Below are 18,392 nucleotides of genomic sequence, written 5' to 3'. Positions count from 1 at the left end.
TCAGCATTTCTAGTCATCACATGACACCGATGTTCATATGGATTTTCAATCGAAAGTCTAACGTGCCACGACCCCGACACTCTCCTGTCTACCACATCTGACCTCTCAGCAAATGCTGCGGATCCACTCTCTCTCCCTCTTTTAAGTTAATCTTTTAATTTTATTATTTATTTATTTTTTATTTATTTTTATTTTTTTGTGAGAGAGGGACAGATAGGGACAGATAGGCAGGAACTGAGAGAAATGAGAAGCATTAATTCTTTTGTTGTAGCACCTTAGTTGTTCATTTGTTTGCTTTCTCATATGTGCCTTGGCCAGAGGTTTAGTTACAACAGAGCAAGTGACCCCTTGCTCAAGCCAGCAACCCTGTGCAAACTGGGGAGCCTGCGCTCAAGCCAGATGAGCCCGTGCTCAAGCTGGCAACCTCAGGGCTCGACCTGGGTCCTCTGCGTCCCAGTCCAATGCTCTATCCACTGTGCCACCACCTGGTCAGGCTAAATTAATCTTTTAATTTTAGAAGAGCTTTAGGTTTATGGAACAGTTGTGAAAGTAATTCAGAGAGCTCCTCTCTATAGACCTCACACCTGGTTTCTCCTAATGTTAATGTTACAGTACCATGGTACATTTATCACAGCTAAAGGCCCAGTGTTGATCAATTATTGTTAACTGAAGTCTGTACTTGATTCAGACTTCCTTAGTTTTTACTTAATATCCTTCCCCTGGTCCCAGATCCCATCCAGGACACCACACTGCATTTAGTTGTCATGGCTCCTCTGGCTCCTATTGGGTTTGGCAGTTTTCCAGACTTTTCTTGTTTTTGACTTTGACAGTTTGATGGTTAGGTATTTTTTAGGGTGCTCTTGGGATTTGTCATATGTTTTTTGTATGGTTAGACTGGGGGCATGGGTTTGGGGGAGGGCCACCACAGAGGTAAAGTGCAGTTGTTGTCACCTCTTGTCCAGGGTACATACCTCAACGTGGCTTACCTGTGCTGTTGGCCTTGATTGTCTGGCAGAGTTCAAGTTTATCCTGTCTCTCCACTGTCAAGTTTCCCTTTCTCGCCTTCCCATGCTGTACTCTTTGGGAGGATGTCGTTCTGAGCAGCAGTGAGCTTTCTTTCTTTTTTTTTTTTTTTTTGTATTTTTCTGAAGTTGGAAACGGGGAGGCAGTCAGACAGACTCCCGCATGCGCCTGACCAGGATCCACCCAGCACGCCCAGCAGGGGGCGATGCTCTGCCCATCTTGGGGCATCGCTCTGCAGCAACCAGAGCCATTCCAGCACCTGAGGCAGAAGCCACAGAGCCATCCTCAGCGTCCGGGCAAACTTTGCTCCAATGGAGCCTTGGCTGCGGGAGGGGAAGAGAGAGACAGAGAGGAAGGAGAGGGGGAGGGGTGGAGAAGCAGATGGGTGCTTCTCCTGTGTGCCCTGGCCGGGAATCGAACCCAGACTCCTGCACTCCAGGCTGACACTCTACCACTGAGCCAACCGGCCAGGGCAGCAGTGAGCTCTCATGTCACTCATTCAGAAGATATTCATTCAGCATGTATCCTGTCTGCATCCACTTCTCACAGCCTCCGGGCCCATCACCATCACCTCCCACCCGCCAGTGCTGTAGCCTCCTAACGGGTCTCCCTGCTTCTCTGTTCTTTTTTTTTCTTTTTCTTTTTCCAAGTGAGAGGAAGGGAAATAGACTCCCACATGCACCCCGACCAGGATTCACTTGGCAGCCCCCATCTGGGGCCATCCTCACAACCAAGCTATTTTTAGCATCTGAGGCAGAGGCTCCATGGAGCCATCCTCAGCACCTGGGGCCTGATGCTTGAATCAATTGAGCCATGGCTGTGGGAGGAGAAGAGAGAGCAGTGGACGAGGAGGGGTGGAGAAGCAGATGGTCGCTTCTCCTGTGTGCCCTGACTGGGGATCGTACCTGGAATATTCATATACTGTACTGATGCTCTGCCACTGAGCCAATAGGCCAGGGCAACTGCTTCTCTGTTCTGGCTCCTTTGTCTGCTATCCGTGTTGCAGCAAGAGTGGACCTTTAAATATTAATCATGCCACTCCTGGGCTCAGCCCCCCTCGAGCCTCCACGTCACACTTGGAATGACAGAGAAGCTTCCCGGTCTCTCCTTCCTCATCAGCCTCTCCCAGCTGCCGTCACTCTGCTCCAGCCATACCAGCCTGCTTGCTGCTCCTTCAACTCCCAGACACCTTTCTGCCTTTGGGACTTTGCACGAATATCTCCTCTGCTTCAGAATGTCCGTCCTCGCCCCAGGCAGCCCAAGCCCTTGCTTCTCATATAGTTTTTTCAGATTTCTAAGCCCTTGGATTGCTTTTTTTTTTTTCCCCCAGAGGCACAGACAGGGACAGACAGGAAGGGAGAGAGATGAGAAGCATCAATTCTTTGTTTTGGCACCTTAGTTGTTCATTGATTGCTTTCTCATATGTGCCTTGACCAAGGGGCTACAGCAGAGTGAGTGACCCCTTGCTCAAGCCAGCAACCTTGGGCTTTAGGCCAGTGACCTTTGGGCTTCAAGCCAGTGACCATGAGGTCATGTCTATGGTCTCATGATCAAGTCAGCGACCCCTTGCTCAAGCTGGTGAGCCTGTGCTCAATCAAGCTGGTGACCTCAGGGCTTTGAACCTGGGTCCTCCGCGTCCCAGTCCAATGCTCTATCCACTGCGCCACTGCCTGGTCAGGTGGATTGTATTTTCTTTGCAGTACTCATCACCACTAGGCATGGTATTGTATGTTTGTTTATTTGTAAACTTCTTAGGGACAGAGACTGGGTCAGTTGTGTTCATGGCCCTATTCCCAGGCCCTGGCACAATGTATGTGCTTAGTAAATACTTGACGTTTTTGCTGAATTGCACAGTTAAGTGAGTGTATTGTGCTTGGTGTGGAACTGCTCTTCTGATGCAGTCATTTGCCCTCACTGCCTGTTCCGTGTAGATTTCGGAGAGCTTTGCTTTTATGCCCTTCTGCCCTGCCTATAATTAGGCTCATTATTTAGGCTCCTTTAAATAGCAAACTGAGACTTCTGAAAAATGGATATATTTATAGGCATCTGGACGTCAAGAGCTCACGGGCAGTGTTTTTAACGCCGAGGTCACTAGCTGTGGCCAGAGCGCTGTAATTAGCTGGGAAGAGGCACATGGTCAAGCCGTAGGTGTGTTGGAATGGCACACACAAGGACTGCTGGGTTCTTCGTAGTGTTTTAGCCTTAGCTTTCGTCGAAGCTGTAAGGGAAATTTCTGTAGCACTTTCAGGGGAAACCTTGATTTTTCTTGGTTGGCACACACCGGCCTGCCCAGACTGCATTCAGAATTGGAACAAATCCAGGTGCTGAGGGAGACCAGACTGGGCCCAAATAAGATTTTAAAATAAAAAATACCAAGTGAAAGTGTTTTATCGTCTATATTTCTTCCTGTTTTGGGGGATACCAGTAATCTTCTGGACACATCATGTTTTTCAGAATGGTGGAAAGTTTCCAGAAAAATCTAGTCATAGGCCAGTGGAGATAAGTGTGACCTTCTCTTGGACGATGTGAGCAGCTTTGACTTCCTCACCCAGATCTTACTGTGACTGGTTATTTCTAGAGATGCCTGTGCATGTGTGCGTGTGTGCATGTGTGTGTATGTGTGTGTGTTGGAAAGGGCCCATCATGGGGACATTTGCAGCTTGGCTGCTTGTATGGGGAATGACAGTTTAGGGGCAGGAGTGGAGCACGAAAGTCACCCAGATCCACTGGTTCATTTTCCATACAAAGGAAGAGGCCTGGAAGGGTTAAGTGACTCACTGAAAGCCCTCCAGCATGTGGCTGAGGCCAGGGGCGTGACCTAGATGCCCAGGGCTCCCCACTCCCCGTCCAGTAAAGCGGCTTGTTTTCTTGAGCACCTACTGTGTGCCGGAGACTGTCCGGACCACACACAGGCGACGTGTGACTGAGTCCTGTTTTCACGGAGGATAGGACTCTTGTTACCCTACCTTAGAGATGGGAAAATCTAAGCTCAGAGAGACAGATAGATGACCTTGCCTGAGGTCACCCAGCTAGAACATGGTAGGACTGGAATTTAACACCTGGTCCCTCAGCCCTGTGGCCTGTACTTTTCATCAGAGGATGTCCCCAGTGTCATGAGGAGGCTCTTCAGCTGCTTCTGTCCATTCTCCTGGCCACCTCCTATGCTCTGAACCATTTGAAAACCATTGTGTATCTATCAGGAGTGGCTCCCCAAGAAACAGCTAGCTGGAGTGACAGATAAGCCCAGTAAGGGAGTGACAGAAGGAGCCCAGATAAGCCTTGTTCCAGGAAGGAGTTGCCAGACTTTTGAGCATTCCGTGTACCTAGTATACGTGCTCTCTTACGCACGTCTCAGCTAAAATAGTCAGCACCCCCTCATCACTGTGAGTCCTCTGAGCAGACTCATTTTGCCTTCTGAGTCGGCTGGCACTGCTGTCCCAGGAGGCGATGAGCGTCTAGTATGTGGCTCAGGGTGGGTTCAGAATTGATTGTGGGGTGGTTGGCTTGGGCCTGGGTTTGAGTACTGGCCTGAGCTTTGTTTACATTTGTGAGCCAGGGCAGTCTCCTTGACTCTACCCATCAGATTATTCAGCGGGAAGCCAGACACGAGGTGTTCTTCATGCTGGGGGAGTGAATGAAATAAATGGCTGCAGAAAGCATCTAGAACAGTGTGGCATGTGGCTCCGTGAAAGCCCCTCTCTTGGTAGCATGTTAAATACCTCCCTCCTGTCCTCTCCCTTATTCGTCACTCCACAGTTAAAAGGAGACGGCAGTGGTGTGGAGTCCTGTGGCCTCACTTTGCTAATTAAGCAGGGCTGTGGTGTGCATTGGGTTCTGGGTGTGTGTGTTTGTATATGAACTATGTACAGTGTTCTGAATTCTTGGGAACACTCATGAGGAGAAATATCATTTAGTGATTTCTTGGAACGCATGGCAGCTGTTAGATAAATGAGCCGAAATGTGACATTTGAGTCAGTGCTTTGTGCAGCTTGAATTAAAAGCTTGCAGCCTGTTCAGCCTGGTGGTACTGGGAAATGTTCTCATGCTAATGTGACTTTGGCCATCGAAAATCAGCAGGGCGGCCTTGCAGAGAGGTTTTCTGCGCATCTTGATTATTACCTGTTTACTTAAGTGGTTTATATTGTGGTTGGAAGATCCTGGTGACACTGCCTCTCTAAACATAGGACTAGATTTTCTGTCCTGCAGGTCTGTGCTCTGAGGGCAGAGAGTGTGGGGAGAGCAGAGGTCGGAGTCTGACCACCCACCCACCACGCCCCAGCTGTGTGGCCCAGGCCAGGTTGTTTCCTCTGGTGCCTCTGATGTCCCATCTGTGAAATGGGCATGGCAGGGCCTGTAGTGCTCAGTATACGGGTGCTGTCAGTCGGTAGCTGGTGTTCTATTTCTAGGCTTGGGAAGGAGGGAGGTACTGGGATGCCTGGTGCAGTAGATAAGGAGGGCGCTGAGATTTTTGCCTGGCTTGAGAAATGGTTTAATAACTGAGAAATACCAGGGGAGGTGCGCTGCCTCTCAAAGCCATGCACATTCGAGTCAGTGTTGGAGCAGTAACTGGGAGCCATGTGTTGAGAAAGGCCCCTCCATGACCGAGTGTGTGTGTGGGTGCTGTACTGGGTCCCCCCAGCCCTGGAGGGTGAGCAGTGGCCTGCTGTCCAGATGAGAAATGTAATGACAGCTACAGAAATGTAATGAGAGGGGTCCCTGTGAAATGTTTTCAACTTGGGTCTCTTCATGAAACCGAGGAATGGGCCCATCTGGGGGCTGCAATATGGAGGTGCCGTTTGAGTGGAGAGAATGGCTGACAGTGTATTAATGGAGGTAGAAGCAGAATTGCGTCTGGGGTCTCAGGGAGTGGGAGTCCAGGGGTGGAGGGGGGGAGGGGGGCAGGCATGACAATGAGAGAAGCTGAGGGGAGAGGTGCCACCGTGTATCTGCTGGGCAGATACACAGGCAGTGGGCTGGACCAGGGCTCTGGGGCCGGGTGGGAAGGGGGCGGGGGCGGGGGTGCAAGGTCCAGAAGCAGAGAGACAGGGTGTGATTTGTCCCTTCTGACCCCATCTTCCACCAGAGTGTGTCAGCCACCTCGGCCTTTGTACAAGGACCAAATCTGGACACCACCTTGAACCTAGTACAGCTAGTGCTTGACTTACGACCACGATTGGTTCCTACAGACCGGTTGTAACAGGATTTGGTCATAAGTTGAGTAGGCTATATGTACAGTACTGTGAAATAATGTTATAAAAATCTTTTTATTTTTTACCTTTTATTTTTTTATTATTAATTTTAATAGGGTGACATCGATAAATCAGGGTACATATGTTCAGAGAAAACATCTCCAGATTATTTTGACATTTGATTATGTTGCATACCCTTCACCCAAAGTCAAATTATCTTCGGTCACCTTCTATCTGGTTTTCTTTGTGCCCCTCCCCTCCCCATCCTCCTTCTCCTCCCCCCACCCCCCCGTAACCATCACATTCTTGTCCATGTCTCTGAGTCTCATTTTTATGTCCCATCTATGCATGGGTTCATATAGTTCTTAGTTTTTTCTGATTTACTTATTTCATTCCGTATAATGTTATCAAGGTCCATCCATGTTGTTGTAAATGATCCGATGTCATCATTTCTTATGGCTGAGTAGTATTCCATAGTATATATGTACCAAAGCTTTTTAATCCACTCATCCTCTGACGGACACTTGGGCTGTTTCCAGATCTTCGCTATTGAGAACAATGCTGCCATAAACATGGGGGTGCATTTCTTCTTTTGAAACAGTTCTATGATGTTCTTGGGGTATATTCCTAAAAGTGGGATAGCTGGGTCAAAAGGCAGTTCAATTTTTAATTTCTTGAGGAATCTCCATACTGTTTTCCACAGTGGCTGCACCAGTCTGCATTCCCACCAGCAGTGCAGGAGGGTTCCCTTTTCTCCACATCCTCGCCAGCACTTATTCTGTGTTGTTTTGTTGATGAGCACCATTCTGACTGGTGTGAGGTGATATCTCATTGTGGTTTTAATTTGCATTTCTCTAATAATTAGTGATATTGAGCATTTTTCATATGCCTATTGGCCATCTGTATGTCTTCTTTGGAGAAGTGTCTATTCATTTCTTTCGCCCATTTTTTGATTGGATTGTTTTCCTGGTATTGAGTTTTACAAGTTCTTTATAAAAATTTTGGTTATTAACCCCATATCAGACGTATTGTCAAATATGTTCTCCCATTGTGTAGTTTGTCTTTTTATTCTGTTCTTATTGTCTTTAGCTGTGCAAAAGCTTTTTAGTTTGATATAGTCCCATTTGTTTATTCTGTCTTTTATTTCACTTGTCCGATGAGATAAGTCGGCAAATATATTGCTGCGAGAGATGTCAGAAAGCTTACTGCCTATGTTTTCTTCTAAGATGCTAATGGTTTTACGGCTTACATTTAAGTCTTTTATCCATTTTGAGTTTATTTTTGTGAATGGTGTAAGTTGGTGGGGTCTAGTTTCATTTTTTTGCAGGTAGCTGTCCAATTTTCCCAACACCATTTGTTGAAGAGGCTGTCTTTACTCCAATGTATGCTCTTACCTCCTTTGTCAAATATCAGTTGTCCATAAAGGTGTGGGTTTATTTCTGGGTTTTCAGTTCTGTTCCATTGATCTATATGCCAGTTCTTATGCCAGTACCAGGCTGTTTTGAATACAATAGCCCTGTAGTATAACTTGATATCCGGAAGTGTGATACCTCCCACTTTATTCTTCCTTTTCAAGATAGCTGAGGTTATTCGTGTTCTCTTTTGGTTCCATATAAATTTTTGAAATATGTGTTCTATATCTTTGAAGTAAGTCATTGGTATTTGAATTGGTATTGCATTAAATTTATAAATTGCTTTGGGTAATATAGACATTTTAATGATGTTTATTCTTCCTAACCATGAGCACAGTATATGCTTCCACTTGTTTGTATCTTCCTTGATTTCTTTTATCAATGTTTTATAATTTTCCGAGTACAAATCTTTAATCTCCCTGGTTAAATTTATTCCTAGGTACTTTATTTTTTTGGTTGCAATGGTGAAGGGGATTGCTTCCTTAATTTCTCTTTCTGACAGTTCATTGTTAGTGTATAAAAATGCCTCTGATTTCTGAGTATTAATTTTATATCCTGCCACCTTGCTGAATTCATTTATCAGGTCCAGTAGTTTTTTGACTGAGACTTTAAGGTTTTCTATATACAATATCATATCATCTGCAAATAATGATAGTTTTACTTCTTCTTTTCCAATTTGGATGCCTTTTATTTCTTTTTCTTGTCTGATTGCTGTGGCTAGGACTTTCAGAACTATGTTGAATAAAAGTGGTGAAAGGGGGCACCACTGACTTGTTCCTGATCTTAAGGGGATTGCTTTTAATTTTTGTCCATTAAGTATGATGTTGGCTGTGCGTTAGTCATGGATGGCCTTTATCATGTTGAGGTATGTTCCCTGTATTCCCACTTTGCTGAGAGTTTTGATCATGAATGGGTGCTGGATTTTATCAAATGCTTTTTCTGCATCTATTGAAATTATCATGTGGTTTTTCTCCTTCCTTTTGTTTATGTGATGAATCACATTAATTGATTTGTGAATATTGTACCAGCTTTGCCTCCCCAGAATAAATTCCACTTGATCATGGTGTATGATTTTTTTCATATATTGCTGGATTCAGTTTGCTAATATTTTGTTGAGGATTTTAGCATCTAAATTCATCAGGGATATTGGTCTATAATTTTCTTTCTTTGTGTTGTCTTTGCCTGGTTTTGGAATCAGAATTATACTCGCCTCATAAAAGGAGCTTGGAAGTCTTCCTTCCTCTTGAATTTTTTGAAATAGTTTGAGAAGGATAAGAGTTAGTTCTTCTTTGAATATTTGGTAGAATTCTCTTGTGAAGCCATCAGGCCCAGGACTTTTCTTTCTTGGGAAATTTTGATAATTGTTTCAATCTCATTTTGTGTAATTGTTCTGTTTAGGTTTTCTAATTCTTCCAGATTGATTTTTGGAAGATTATATGTTTGAAGGAATTTGTCCATTTCATCTAGGTTGTCTAGTTTTTTGGCATATAATTCTTCATAGTATTTTCTTACAATATTTTGTATTTTTGTTGTGTCAGTTGTTATTTCTCCACTCTCGTTTCTAATTTTATTTATTTGAGTCCTCTCTCTTTTTTTCTTGGTGAGTCTGGTTAAAGGTTCATTGATCTTGTTTACCTTTTCAAAGAACCAGCTCCTGGTTTCATTGATCCTCTGTATTGTTTCTTTAGCCTCTATGTCATTTCTGCTCTGATCTTTATTATTTCCTTCCTTCTACTACCTCTGGGTTTTACTTGCTGTTCTTTTTCTAGTTCTTTTAGATGCAGGGTCAAGTTGTTTATTTGATCTTTTTCTAGCTTCTTAAGGTTTGCCTGTAATGCTATGAACTTCCCTCTCAGGACTGCTTTTGCTGTGTCCCATAAATTTTGAGTAGATGTATGCTCATTATCGTTCGTTTCTAGGAATTTTAAAATTTCTTCTTTGATCTCATTGTTAACCCATTCATTATTTAATAACATGCTTTTTAGTTTCCAAGTGTTTGAGTATTTTTCAGTTTTTCTGTTGTGGTTGATTTCTAGTTTAATGCCATTGTGATCAGAGAAATTGCTCAATATGATTTCAATCTTCTTATATTTGTTGAGACCGCTTTTGTGCCCTAACATGTGGTTTATCCTAGAGAATGTACCATGAGCACTTGAAAAGAATGTATATTCTGTTGCTTTAGGGTAAAAGGTTCTGAAGATATCTATTAAATTGAGTTGATCTAGTGTATCCTTTAAGTCTGCTGTTTCTTTGTTAATTTTCTTTCTTGAGGATCTATCTAGTGATGTTAGTGGGGTATTGAAATCCCCTACTATTATAGTATTGCTGTTGATCTCACCCTTTAAATCCATCAAAGTCTGCTTTATATATTTAGGTGCTCCTATATTAGGTGCGTAGATATTTATAATGGTTATATCTTCCTGTTGGATTGCTCCCTTTATCATTATGTAGTGACCTCCTTCATCTTTTACTATAGCCTTTGTTTTAAAGTCTATTTTGTCTGATATAAGTATTGCTACCCCAGCTTTATTTTCATTTCCATTTACGTGAAATATTTTTTTCCATCCTTTTATCTTCAGTCTGTGTGCATCTTTTGTTTTAAGGTGTGTCTCTTATAGACAGCATATGTATGGGTCCTGTTTTCTTATCCATGCAGCTACCCTATGTCTTTTGTTTGGATCATTTAATCCATTTACATTTAAGGTTATTATTGGTATGTAGTTGTTTATTGCCATTTTATTCTTTAAAACTGTATTCCTCTTTTGCTATATTCTTTTTCCCCTTTGATCTGTTTACACAGGTCCGTTAGCATTTCTTGCAGCATTGGTTTGGTTGTAGTGAATTCCTTGAGTTTTTTTTTTTTTTTTTGTCTGGAAAGCATTTTATTTCTCCTTCAATTTTAAAGGATAGCCTTGCTGGATAAAGTAGTCTTGGTTTTAGGCTCTTGTTCTGCATTACTTTGAATATTTCTTGCCATTCCCTTCTGGCCTCAAGTGTTTCTGTTGAGAAGTCAGATGTCATCCTTATGGGGGCTCCTTTGTAGGTGATAGTCTTTTTTTCTCTAGCAGCTTTTAATATTTTCTCTTTATCACTTAGCTTTGGTATTTTAATTATAATGTGTGTGTCTTGGTATAGATTTCTTTGGGTTTCTCTTTAATGGAGTTCTCTGTGCTTAAACTTGTGAGATGTTTTCCTTCCTTAATTGAGGGAAGTTTTCAGCTATGGTGTGTTTGAAAAAAGTCTCTATCCCTTGTTCTTTCTCTTCTTCAGGAACCCCTATGATGCGGATGTTATTTCTCTTCATGTTGTCACTGAGGTCTCTTAGAGTTTCCTCAGACTTTTTGAGTCTCTTTTCTTTTTTCTGCTCTGCTTCCGTGCCTTCATTTATCTTGTCCTCTAACTCTCTTATTCGATTCTCAGCTTCATCCATCCTGCTTTTAATTCCTTCCATTGTGTTCTTCATTTCTGATATTGTATATGTCATTTCTGACTGATTCTTTTTAATTATTTCAATGTCCATTTTTATATTTGCTATCTCTTTATTTAGGTGTTCACAATGACCATCTATTGTTGTTCTAAGATCTTTGAGCATCCTAACAATCGTTATTTTAAACTCTGCATCTGGTATTTTGGTTGTATCTGACTCATTCATGTCCTTTTCTGGGGATTTCTCTTGATTCATTTGTGTTGCATTTCTCTGCCTTCTCATTTTGTCTGTATAAAAGAAGGTTTTGGTCACTGGAGTCCACTGGGTGTGGCCTCTGTGTTCCCTAGGTGTGGTCTGTCTGCAGGTCCACCACCCCCTCTGCTGCTGCTTCCTAGGGCATTCGAGTATGGGTGTTGCCGGTGCCAGCCCACTGGGGCTGTTGCTGTGGTTTCTGCCTCTCCTTCACAGGAGGGGCTGTGATCACATGCTCAGGTGTACAAGCCTTGGTGGCCTCGGCCTTCACCTGCCCCCGTGGATGGCAGTATGCACTGCATCCTGGCTGCAAGCATTGGCCCTGAGGGCTGGGGTGAGCACCTTTGCTCACCTGTGGGTCTCTGCCTGATTCCGGGCTTTTGCCCCACCCCTGCAGGAGGAGCCAGCTTCCGGGACAGCTGCAAGCCTTGGCTCCACTGGCCGGGGTGGGCTGCGTGCCCGTGATCAGTTGCGGGATTCCGCCTGTTCTGGGCTTTTGGCTCCACCCCTGCGGGAGGAGCCAGCTTCTGCGTCAGACCACTTGCCTCGGTTCCACGGGCAGGTGGGGTGAGGCGAGGCTCTGCCCCTGCACCCTTGCTCAAGGGCGGGTCTCTGCCCCTTCCAGGGCTCCTGCCTTTTCCCCACAGGCTGGATTGCAGGCGGCCTGCAGCTCGGCTTGACCACTTTTGCACGCCCCCTCCTCCCCAGCCGGGCAAGATGGAGCTCACACCTGGGCCTCAGTGGTGGCCAGCCAACTTCCGCCCTTGCCGACCGAACCGCGCCTCCGCATCCCACCACTGCCCGCCCTCCAGCGAGCCCTCAGCCGTGTGGGTGAGGGTGCTGCAGCTCAGACCCTAAGACTTACTACTGTAGTCCTGAAAGCTCCCTCCTTCTAAGCGACTCTGCTCTGAGTGCCGCAGGAGAGCTTGTTTGGCTGGTGTCCCTTTGCTGGTATTGCTGTTCCAGGAGAAATATTCACTTCAGATTTGGGGAGTGACTTGTCTCAGGGGTTAGGGTGGCTATCTCTCAAAGTGTTTCTCCCTGTGCCTCCTAGATTACACTCTCTTCCTGCTGCTCCAGTCCTCTCCTCTCTCCCTGTCCCCGGGAGCCCCGGGTGAGTGGTTGTGAGAGTGGTTTTCTGCACAGTCCCTTTAAGAAGAAACCTGGGTCTGAGAAATCAGTCTCTTTCTCGCAAGCAGTATCCTGACTTGTTTCCAGCTAAATACTGTCTATTCGCCTCTTCTAGGCTCTGGGGCTGCAGGCTGGGTCTTTGTTCCTGGGGCTCAGGACCCTCCCCTCTCTGCTAAACTCACTTCCCACCACACGAGTATTTCTGGGCTGCCGTTCGTTCCAGGGAGCTGGGCAGCCCTCTCCACGTTTCCGCTTTTCCTACCAGTCTCGGTGTGGCTTCTTCAGTGTTCCTTGGTTGAAGAGTCCTCTTAGTTTAGTCCAAAGTTGGTTTTTCCAGATGATGGTTCTTAAAATTAGTTTGTAATCCACTTTGGTTCTGGGAGGTGGAAGTTGGTACGTCTGCCTACTCTATCGCCATCTTGTCCCACTATAAAAATCTTTAAGTCATATTTTATCATAATTTTCTTTCATTATTATATATCATAATTTTCTTTATTTTATGCCATTTGCATCATCTCTACACCATTTTGTTTCTTATTTTTACATTCGTCAGGTTTAAGTAAAACACTGCATTACCAGTACAACTGGTTTAATATTTGCAAAGACAATTTCCTCTTGGTAGACATCTTGGGAGGGGTTTGATGAAAAATATCCAAGACACAAAACACAAATTGCTGTACCGAGTCTGGGATAACAGTTGAAATGGTGCACGCGGAGGTGGTAGTGCAGCCGGAAGCTGGTCTGCACTGTCGTACGCCCAGCTGGGCAATGCTTGCGCTGCCAGACGTGGAGCAGTCGTGGCTAGCTGTAAGGCCAGAAGCCACGGCCAGGGCCACCATCACAGCCGCCTGGCTCATGCAGGTTCGCATTGGATTCGGACAGTTGGTAAAGAAACAACGGAGCCAAAAACTGGTGGGCCACCATCTTTAATCCTAGCTTGCACCCGACGGGCAAGTAAAAACACACACTGGGCTCCAAAACCCACTCACATTCAGTGCTCACAAAGCTACTGACTTATCCGAGTTTCCTAGAATCAAAGGTTTCTAGCTCACCAGACTTATTCACCTCTGTTCCCCATCTCCTTTCTTCTCCAGCATCAAACTGCACAAACTGGCCTCTCACTCACCATCTTGGCTGCTTCTCCTGGCCACATGGCCTCTTTCTGCTCTCTGCTCTGCTCCCTCTGCTCTCTCATGCTAATCATCCCAGGAACCAAGAGAGCAAGCTCTCATTCTGCCCCCATTTTATAGTGTAGATTCCAAACCTTTAATCCAATATACATAATAGGGAAGTCTCTAATACAAAGACACTTCTCTGAGGCATGATTGGATTGTACCGCCTCACATCAAAACGGGTGGGAAAGGCTTAATCCCAAAACCAAGCACCAGGCTACAAGGATTCTACCTGCCCACAGAGACACACATTAATATCACCTGGGCGACGGCCTCCTCGTGGGCAGCGCCGTTTTTAATAAAGTGAGCATAATATATTTTATCTGCCCAACACTAGCGATTGTGGTCGTAAAGTTGAATGGTCATAAGTTGCATAGGTCTAAGTCGATCAATATTTGTTCCTTGTTAGCTAAAACTGGTTTCTTTCTTTTTTCTTAGTATCCCATGGAGATCAGAAAGTATGAATACGACCCAAATTTTGCAATTCGCGGACTTCATTATGACGTGCAGCGGGTAGGTTTGCTCCTCGTGTTTTTCTAGTTTAGCACTGTTTGGGGATGAAATGTACTGTTAGTGCTTTTCTCTGCTCTACACATTAATTGATTTTAAATTCACGTTCTTTGGGGACACAGTGCTGAATTCTTCAAGAAATTGCTTTGGAGAAAGTGTTTTGGAGAAAGTGTTTTTCAAGAGACTGTGCATTAGAAAAGCACAAGTGCCTTTAGCAATTTGGGAGATAGCGTTTGTTTCCCTGCAGTCCTTTTGATGTTTTGAGGAAGAGCCAGTTTTCATATCTTTGTTTTGCAGATAGGCCATTCTTTAATGAGTCCACAGTGATTTAATCAGCAAGCAGTTCTTTCAGAAACACACAGGTGCTGCCTTGTTGTGACAACTTGATGTCGGTAGGATTTATAATGACTCCTGGAGTTCTCACACAGTATGCAAATTGCCACGCATTATTTACCTGTGCTTGTGTTTATGTTTTTGAAGGCAATATTGATGAAGATTGATGCCTTTCATTACATTCAGCTGGGAACTGTCTACAGGTAAGAGTCAGCTCCCTGGCACAGACACTCACTCCTTCTCTCCTAGGCTCTGTTTTCTGCAGAGTAGTTTGTCCTGGACATTGTTGCTCAACTGATTTACCTAAAGCACTTTCCTTGACCACTCCCTTTTTTCTTCTGAAATCCAGGATGGGTCCCCACTGTCTAGAGACCGGAAGCCCACACCTCTTAGGTGTTCCAGCAGCCTCCAAACCCTTAGCTTCCTCTTTCTGCACATCCAGCTCCCTCACTTCCTAGGCTGGGTGAGACTCTTAGTTGCAGGTGGCTGAAAGCCGGCTCAAACTGGCTTCAACGAGAGCACAGCACTGGCTCACTCATTGTGTAAGTCCAGGGACAGTGTCCGCTGCAGGTGTGGCTGGCCCCGGGGACAAATTGATGTCACAACTCTTGCCATGTCTTGACTCTCTTGCTCTCAGGGTTCGCTTCCTCTTGGGCAGGCTCCTCTGTGTGGTGACCCCTGGAATTACCAGGCTTTCATCCCCCCAGCTCTGGGTTGGGAGGAGGAGGGGTGTGTCTGCTCCCTACAGTTTCATCCAGACACAGAGGGAGTGGATGCTGGGCAGGTACAAACAGCAGGGGTATTCCTTTCCTCTGAGTTCCCTTGTCTTCTTGCTCAGTACCTGCTCATGCTGGCGGCCACCTACCAGGATAGTTTTTCTTCCTTTCTTGAAATCCCAGCCCTTCTTCAGGGCTGACTTGTGGAGGGAGAGGCCTTGCCTCGCCCCTCAGCCTGAAATGGGCTTTTTATTTGCTCTTCTGTGATCACGTGACCTCACGGCTCCTAATTGCCTTGTTTCTTTTGTAGATAAATTAGCTGTGGTGTTAAAGTGTTCGTGTGGTTGGAGCTAGGCAGGAGGAGCCAATTGAAGTGTTTATAGGGGAAGGAGTGTCCAGCTTTTAGGCTGGGGGATGGTCGCTGTGACCACAGTGTTGGAGGAAGGTGTGGCTGGGCCAGTGGAGGTGGAGTGTGGGCTCTGGGGTCCCACTTCCTGTGTGGCCTTGAGCAAGTGCCCCACCATCTCAAAGCCTTGTTTGCCCCTGTGTCATGACTCTGGTGCCCTCCTTAAGGATGGCTTGTCATGCAGATTGAAGCATGCTTGGAACAGAGCCCAAAGCACTATAGGCACAAATAAATGTCACTTGTATTCTCTTACCCCTCAAAAGGGGTAATGAGTGAGGCAATGGCTAGGAAGAATGCTTCCCCCTCAGTGTCACTCGTTTCTAGACCTGAGACCTGCTGTGGGACCACAGTTTCTGTACCGAGTGGAATTTTATGGGCCGTCGGAGTGGGTGCCACTTGGCAGGAGGTGGTAGCCTGCTTTCCACTGCAGTCCTATTTTGTACTCACGGTTTTACTTCTTAAATAAAACCTTTGTGAAAAGCTAGGGCTGTTCCCATCACAGCCCACCAGCCTTTACCGTGTCCCAGTCACTGTTCCTGTACAGTAACTCATTTAGTCTTTGCATTAACGCCAGGAGGTAGGTCCTGTCATTGTTCCCAGTTTAAAAATGACAATGAGACCCAATGAGTTAAATTTCCTGTCCAGGTAATACCGTAGTCATTTAATACAGGAGCTGGGATTTGAATCCTGGGCAGACTTGTTCAGATCTGTGCTCCTAACTTTTGTATCTCTCATAACCACATAGGGCCGTGTAAAGTAGTTTTCAACATGAGTGTTGGCTGCAGTCAAGTGCAGTGACAGTCCACCTGAGCCTGTCATAGCCGTTCTGCGTGGAGTGGGGCGTCATCTGCAGGAGCTGCCTCCGCGAAATTCAGCCGACTGGAGCAGACTGACCACTCGGCTGCTTTTGAGCTGACATTTAGTTTCTTGTGCCAGCCGTAAGGATGGAGTCTGTGTGGCCAGGCGCCTGTGACTGTGTAGCGTAGTGGTGGCTTCCGAGGGACTGGGTTTAGTGTGGAGGCAGGGAACTCACCCTGCAGAATTCTGTTGCTCTCTGTCTTTCCCTTCCCAGTGTTACAGCCTTAGGGGTGTGCACACCTGATTGCTGCTGCCTTAGCAAGAGCTGCTTTCCAAGGTCACTGTCTAGAATGATGTGGTTTAGTACCTGTGTCTTATCTGATTTCTGGAGCAAAGATTAAATGGAAATATAGTGCCTCCTTTGTTTTCAAAGGGTAGTAGCTGTAACAAGTTAATCAAGATCGGAGGACAAATGTTAATGAATCCACTGGGGTATTTATACAAGTAACATGAGGGTAGAGAATGGAGGAGAGCGGCTGACATGGAATTTTCATTAAAGTTATATACCACACATGTTATTTATTGTATGTACTGTATTTTAATATTGCCCAAGCGATGTTGTATTTTAAACAACCTAGTTGTTATGACTAAAATGTTGTGACTAAAATTCTTATTGAGTAATTTATACTCCTGTGGTGGCAGAGTGTGCTGTCCCATCATTCATTCTGTTTCTCAGGCGTCTTCTCTTCTAGACAAGGTGGTAGAGGAGCAGACATTTCCCCTTGTAGCACTCTAGAGTGGGCGATTCCAGGGGGGGAAATACAAGACCACTGAGCCCTGGGTGGAAGTGTCGGCTCCCAGCACTGATGGCAGAGGGAGGGCTGAAATCCAGGCACTCTGACTCCAGCATGTATTTTTTTCCTGTGTGCATTTTACAGATTTTCCCACAGCGTTGGACGCAGGTGGATGGTGGGTGTCACCTTGGCTTTTACTGATGAGAAAGTATCCTTCACTGTCACGTAGCATTTGGGTCACCCTTCTCAGAGGGGGTGCCCAGGCATCCTGCCCTGTGTCACAGGGTTTAGTCTCGCTGAGCCTTGTGCATGACTTTTTCCATCTCGGCACTGACTTGAGGGTAGAGTATCAGAGGGCAGAAGGAGAGTAGAAACAGAACCAGCCTTTCTCTCTCTAATGCATTAAAAACATTAAAACCCCACCCCAAAGTAAGGCATTGGGAGGCTTGTACCTTGCTGAGGGAGGCAGTATAATGTAGTGGCTGAGGAGCCACAAAGCCTGGGACCCAGTCCTACCTACCACTTTCTCCTTTGGTGACCTTGAGAAAGCTCCACGACCCTGTTGTGCCTCAGTTGCCTCTGCTGAGAAAAGGGAGCAATAATAGTGCCAGTCTCTTAGGATTGCTGAGAAGTAAGTGAAGGACAGTGTGCAGTTCGTATGTGGCATATCCTAGGTGCCATGGGATATTAGTTATTATTTTTCTGCCCTTATTTCTAATAGAATGGCGGTAGTAGCAATAGTAACAGCGTTTTGCCTGTCATTTGTAGCAAACGCTGGTGACACGTCTCGCCTCCTTGTGACCGCATCTTTACACCTTGATTGAAAAACCCCGGCAGTCGCCAGAGGTGTGACAATCACTGCTGTCGCTGGTTGAGCTCTTAAACTGCGCTGTTTGTCCTTTTCCCAGAGGCCTCAGTGTGGTCCCCGATGAAGAAGTCATTGACATGTACGAGGGGTCCCACGTGCCTTTGGAACAGATGAGTGACTTTTATGGAAAGGTAATGTGGAATGCTTTATTTATTTAAAGCAGCCATTTTTTTTCCTGCTTAAAACATGGCCTAGTAGATTTAGGAGCTTGACTTTTCCTAGACTCTGCATGTAGGGAAGTGACAAGGAACTTTGGTATTGTGCTTTGAGGGTGATCAGTATGTTATACAGGCTCCATAGGTTCCTTCATGGTTCTGCTTCCCTAGCCCTCCTTACCTGACGAAGGCTCTTTACACCTGCC

The 18,392-nt window shown here is 45.5% G+C and overlaps 1 protein-coding gene across 1 annotated transcript in view; it reads left to right on the top strand.

Annotated features, from left to right (window-relative positions):
• Nucleotides 1-18,392, top strand: part of NT5DC3 (5'-nucleotidase domain containing 3) — a 60,115-nt gene that overhangs the window by 19,742 nt on the left and 21,981 nt on the right. Inside the window, exons 3-5 of the mRNA XM_066263076.1 lie at nucleotides 14,045-14,119; nucleotides 14,597-14,652; nucleotides 18,072-18,162. Coding sequence (XP_066119173.1) covers nucleotides 14,045-14,119; nucleotides 14,597-14,652; nucleotides 18,072-18,162 — 222 coding nt within the window. The remainder of the gene's footprint in view (nucleotides 1-14,044; nucleotides 14,120-14,596; nucleotides 14,653-18,071; nucleotides 18,163-18,392) is intronic.

Source organism: Saccopteryx bilineata, chromosome 1 (assembly GCF_036850765.1).
Source record: "Saccopteryx bilineata isolate mSacBil1 chromosome 1, mSacBil1_pri_phased_curated, whole genome shotgun sequence".
Lineage (NCBI taxonomy): Eukaryota > Metazoa > Chordata > Mammalia > Chiroptera > Emballonuridae > Saccopteryx > Saccopteryx bilineata.
The sequence above is the reverse complement of the archived record's forward strand: the minus strand, read 5'-3'. Positions and strand labels throughout refer to the sequence as shown.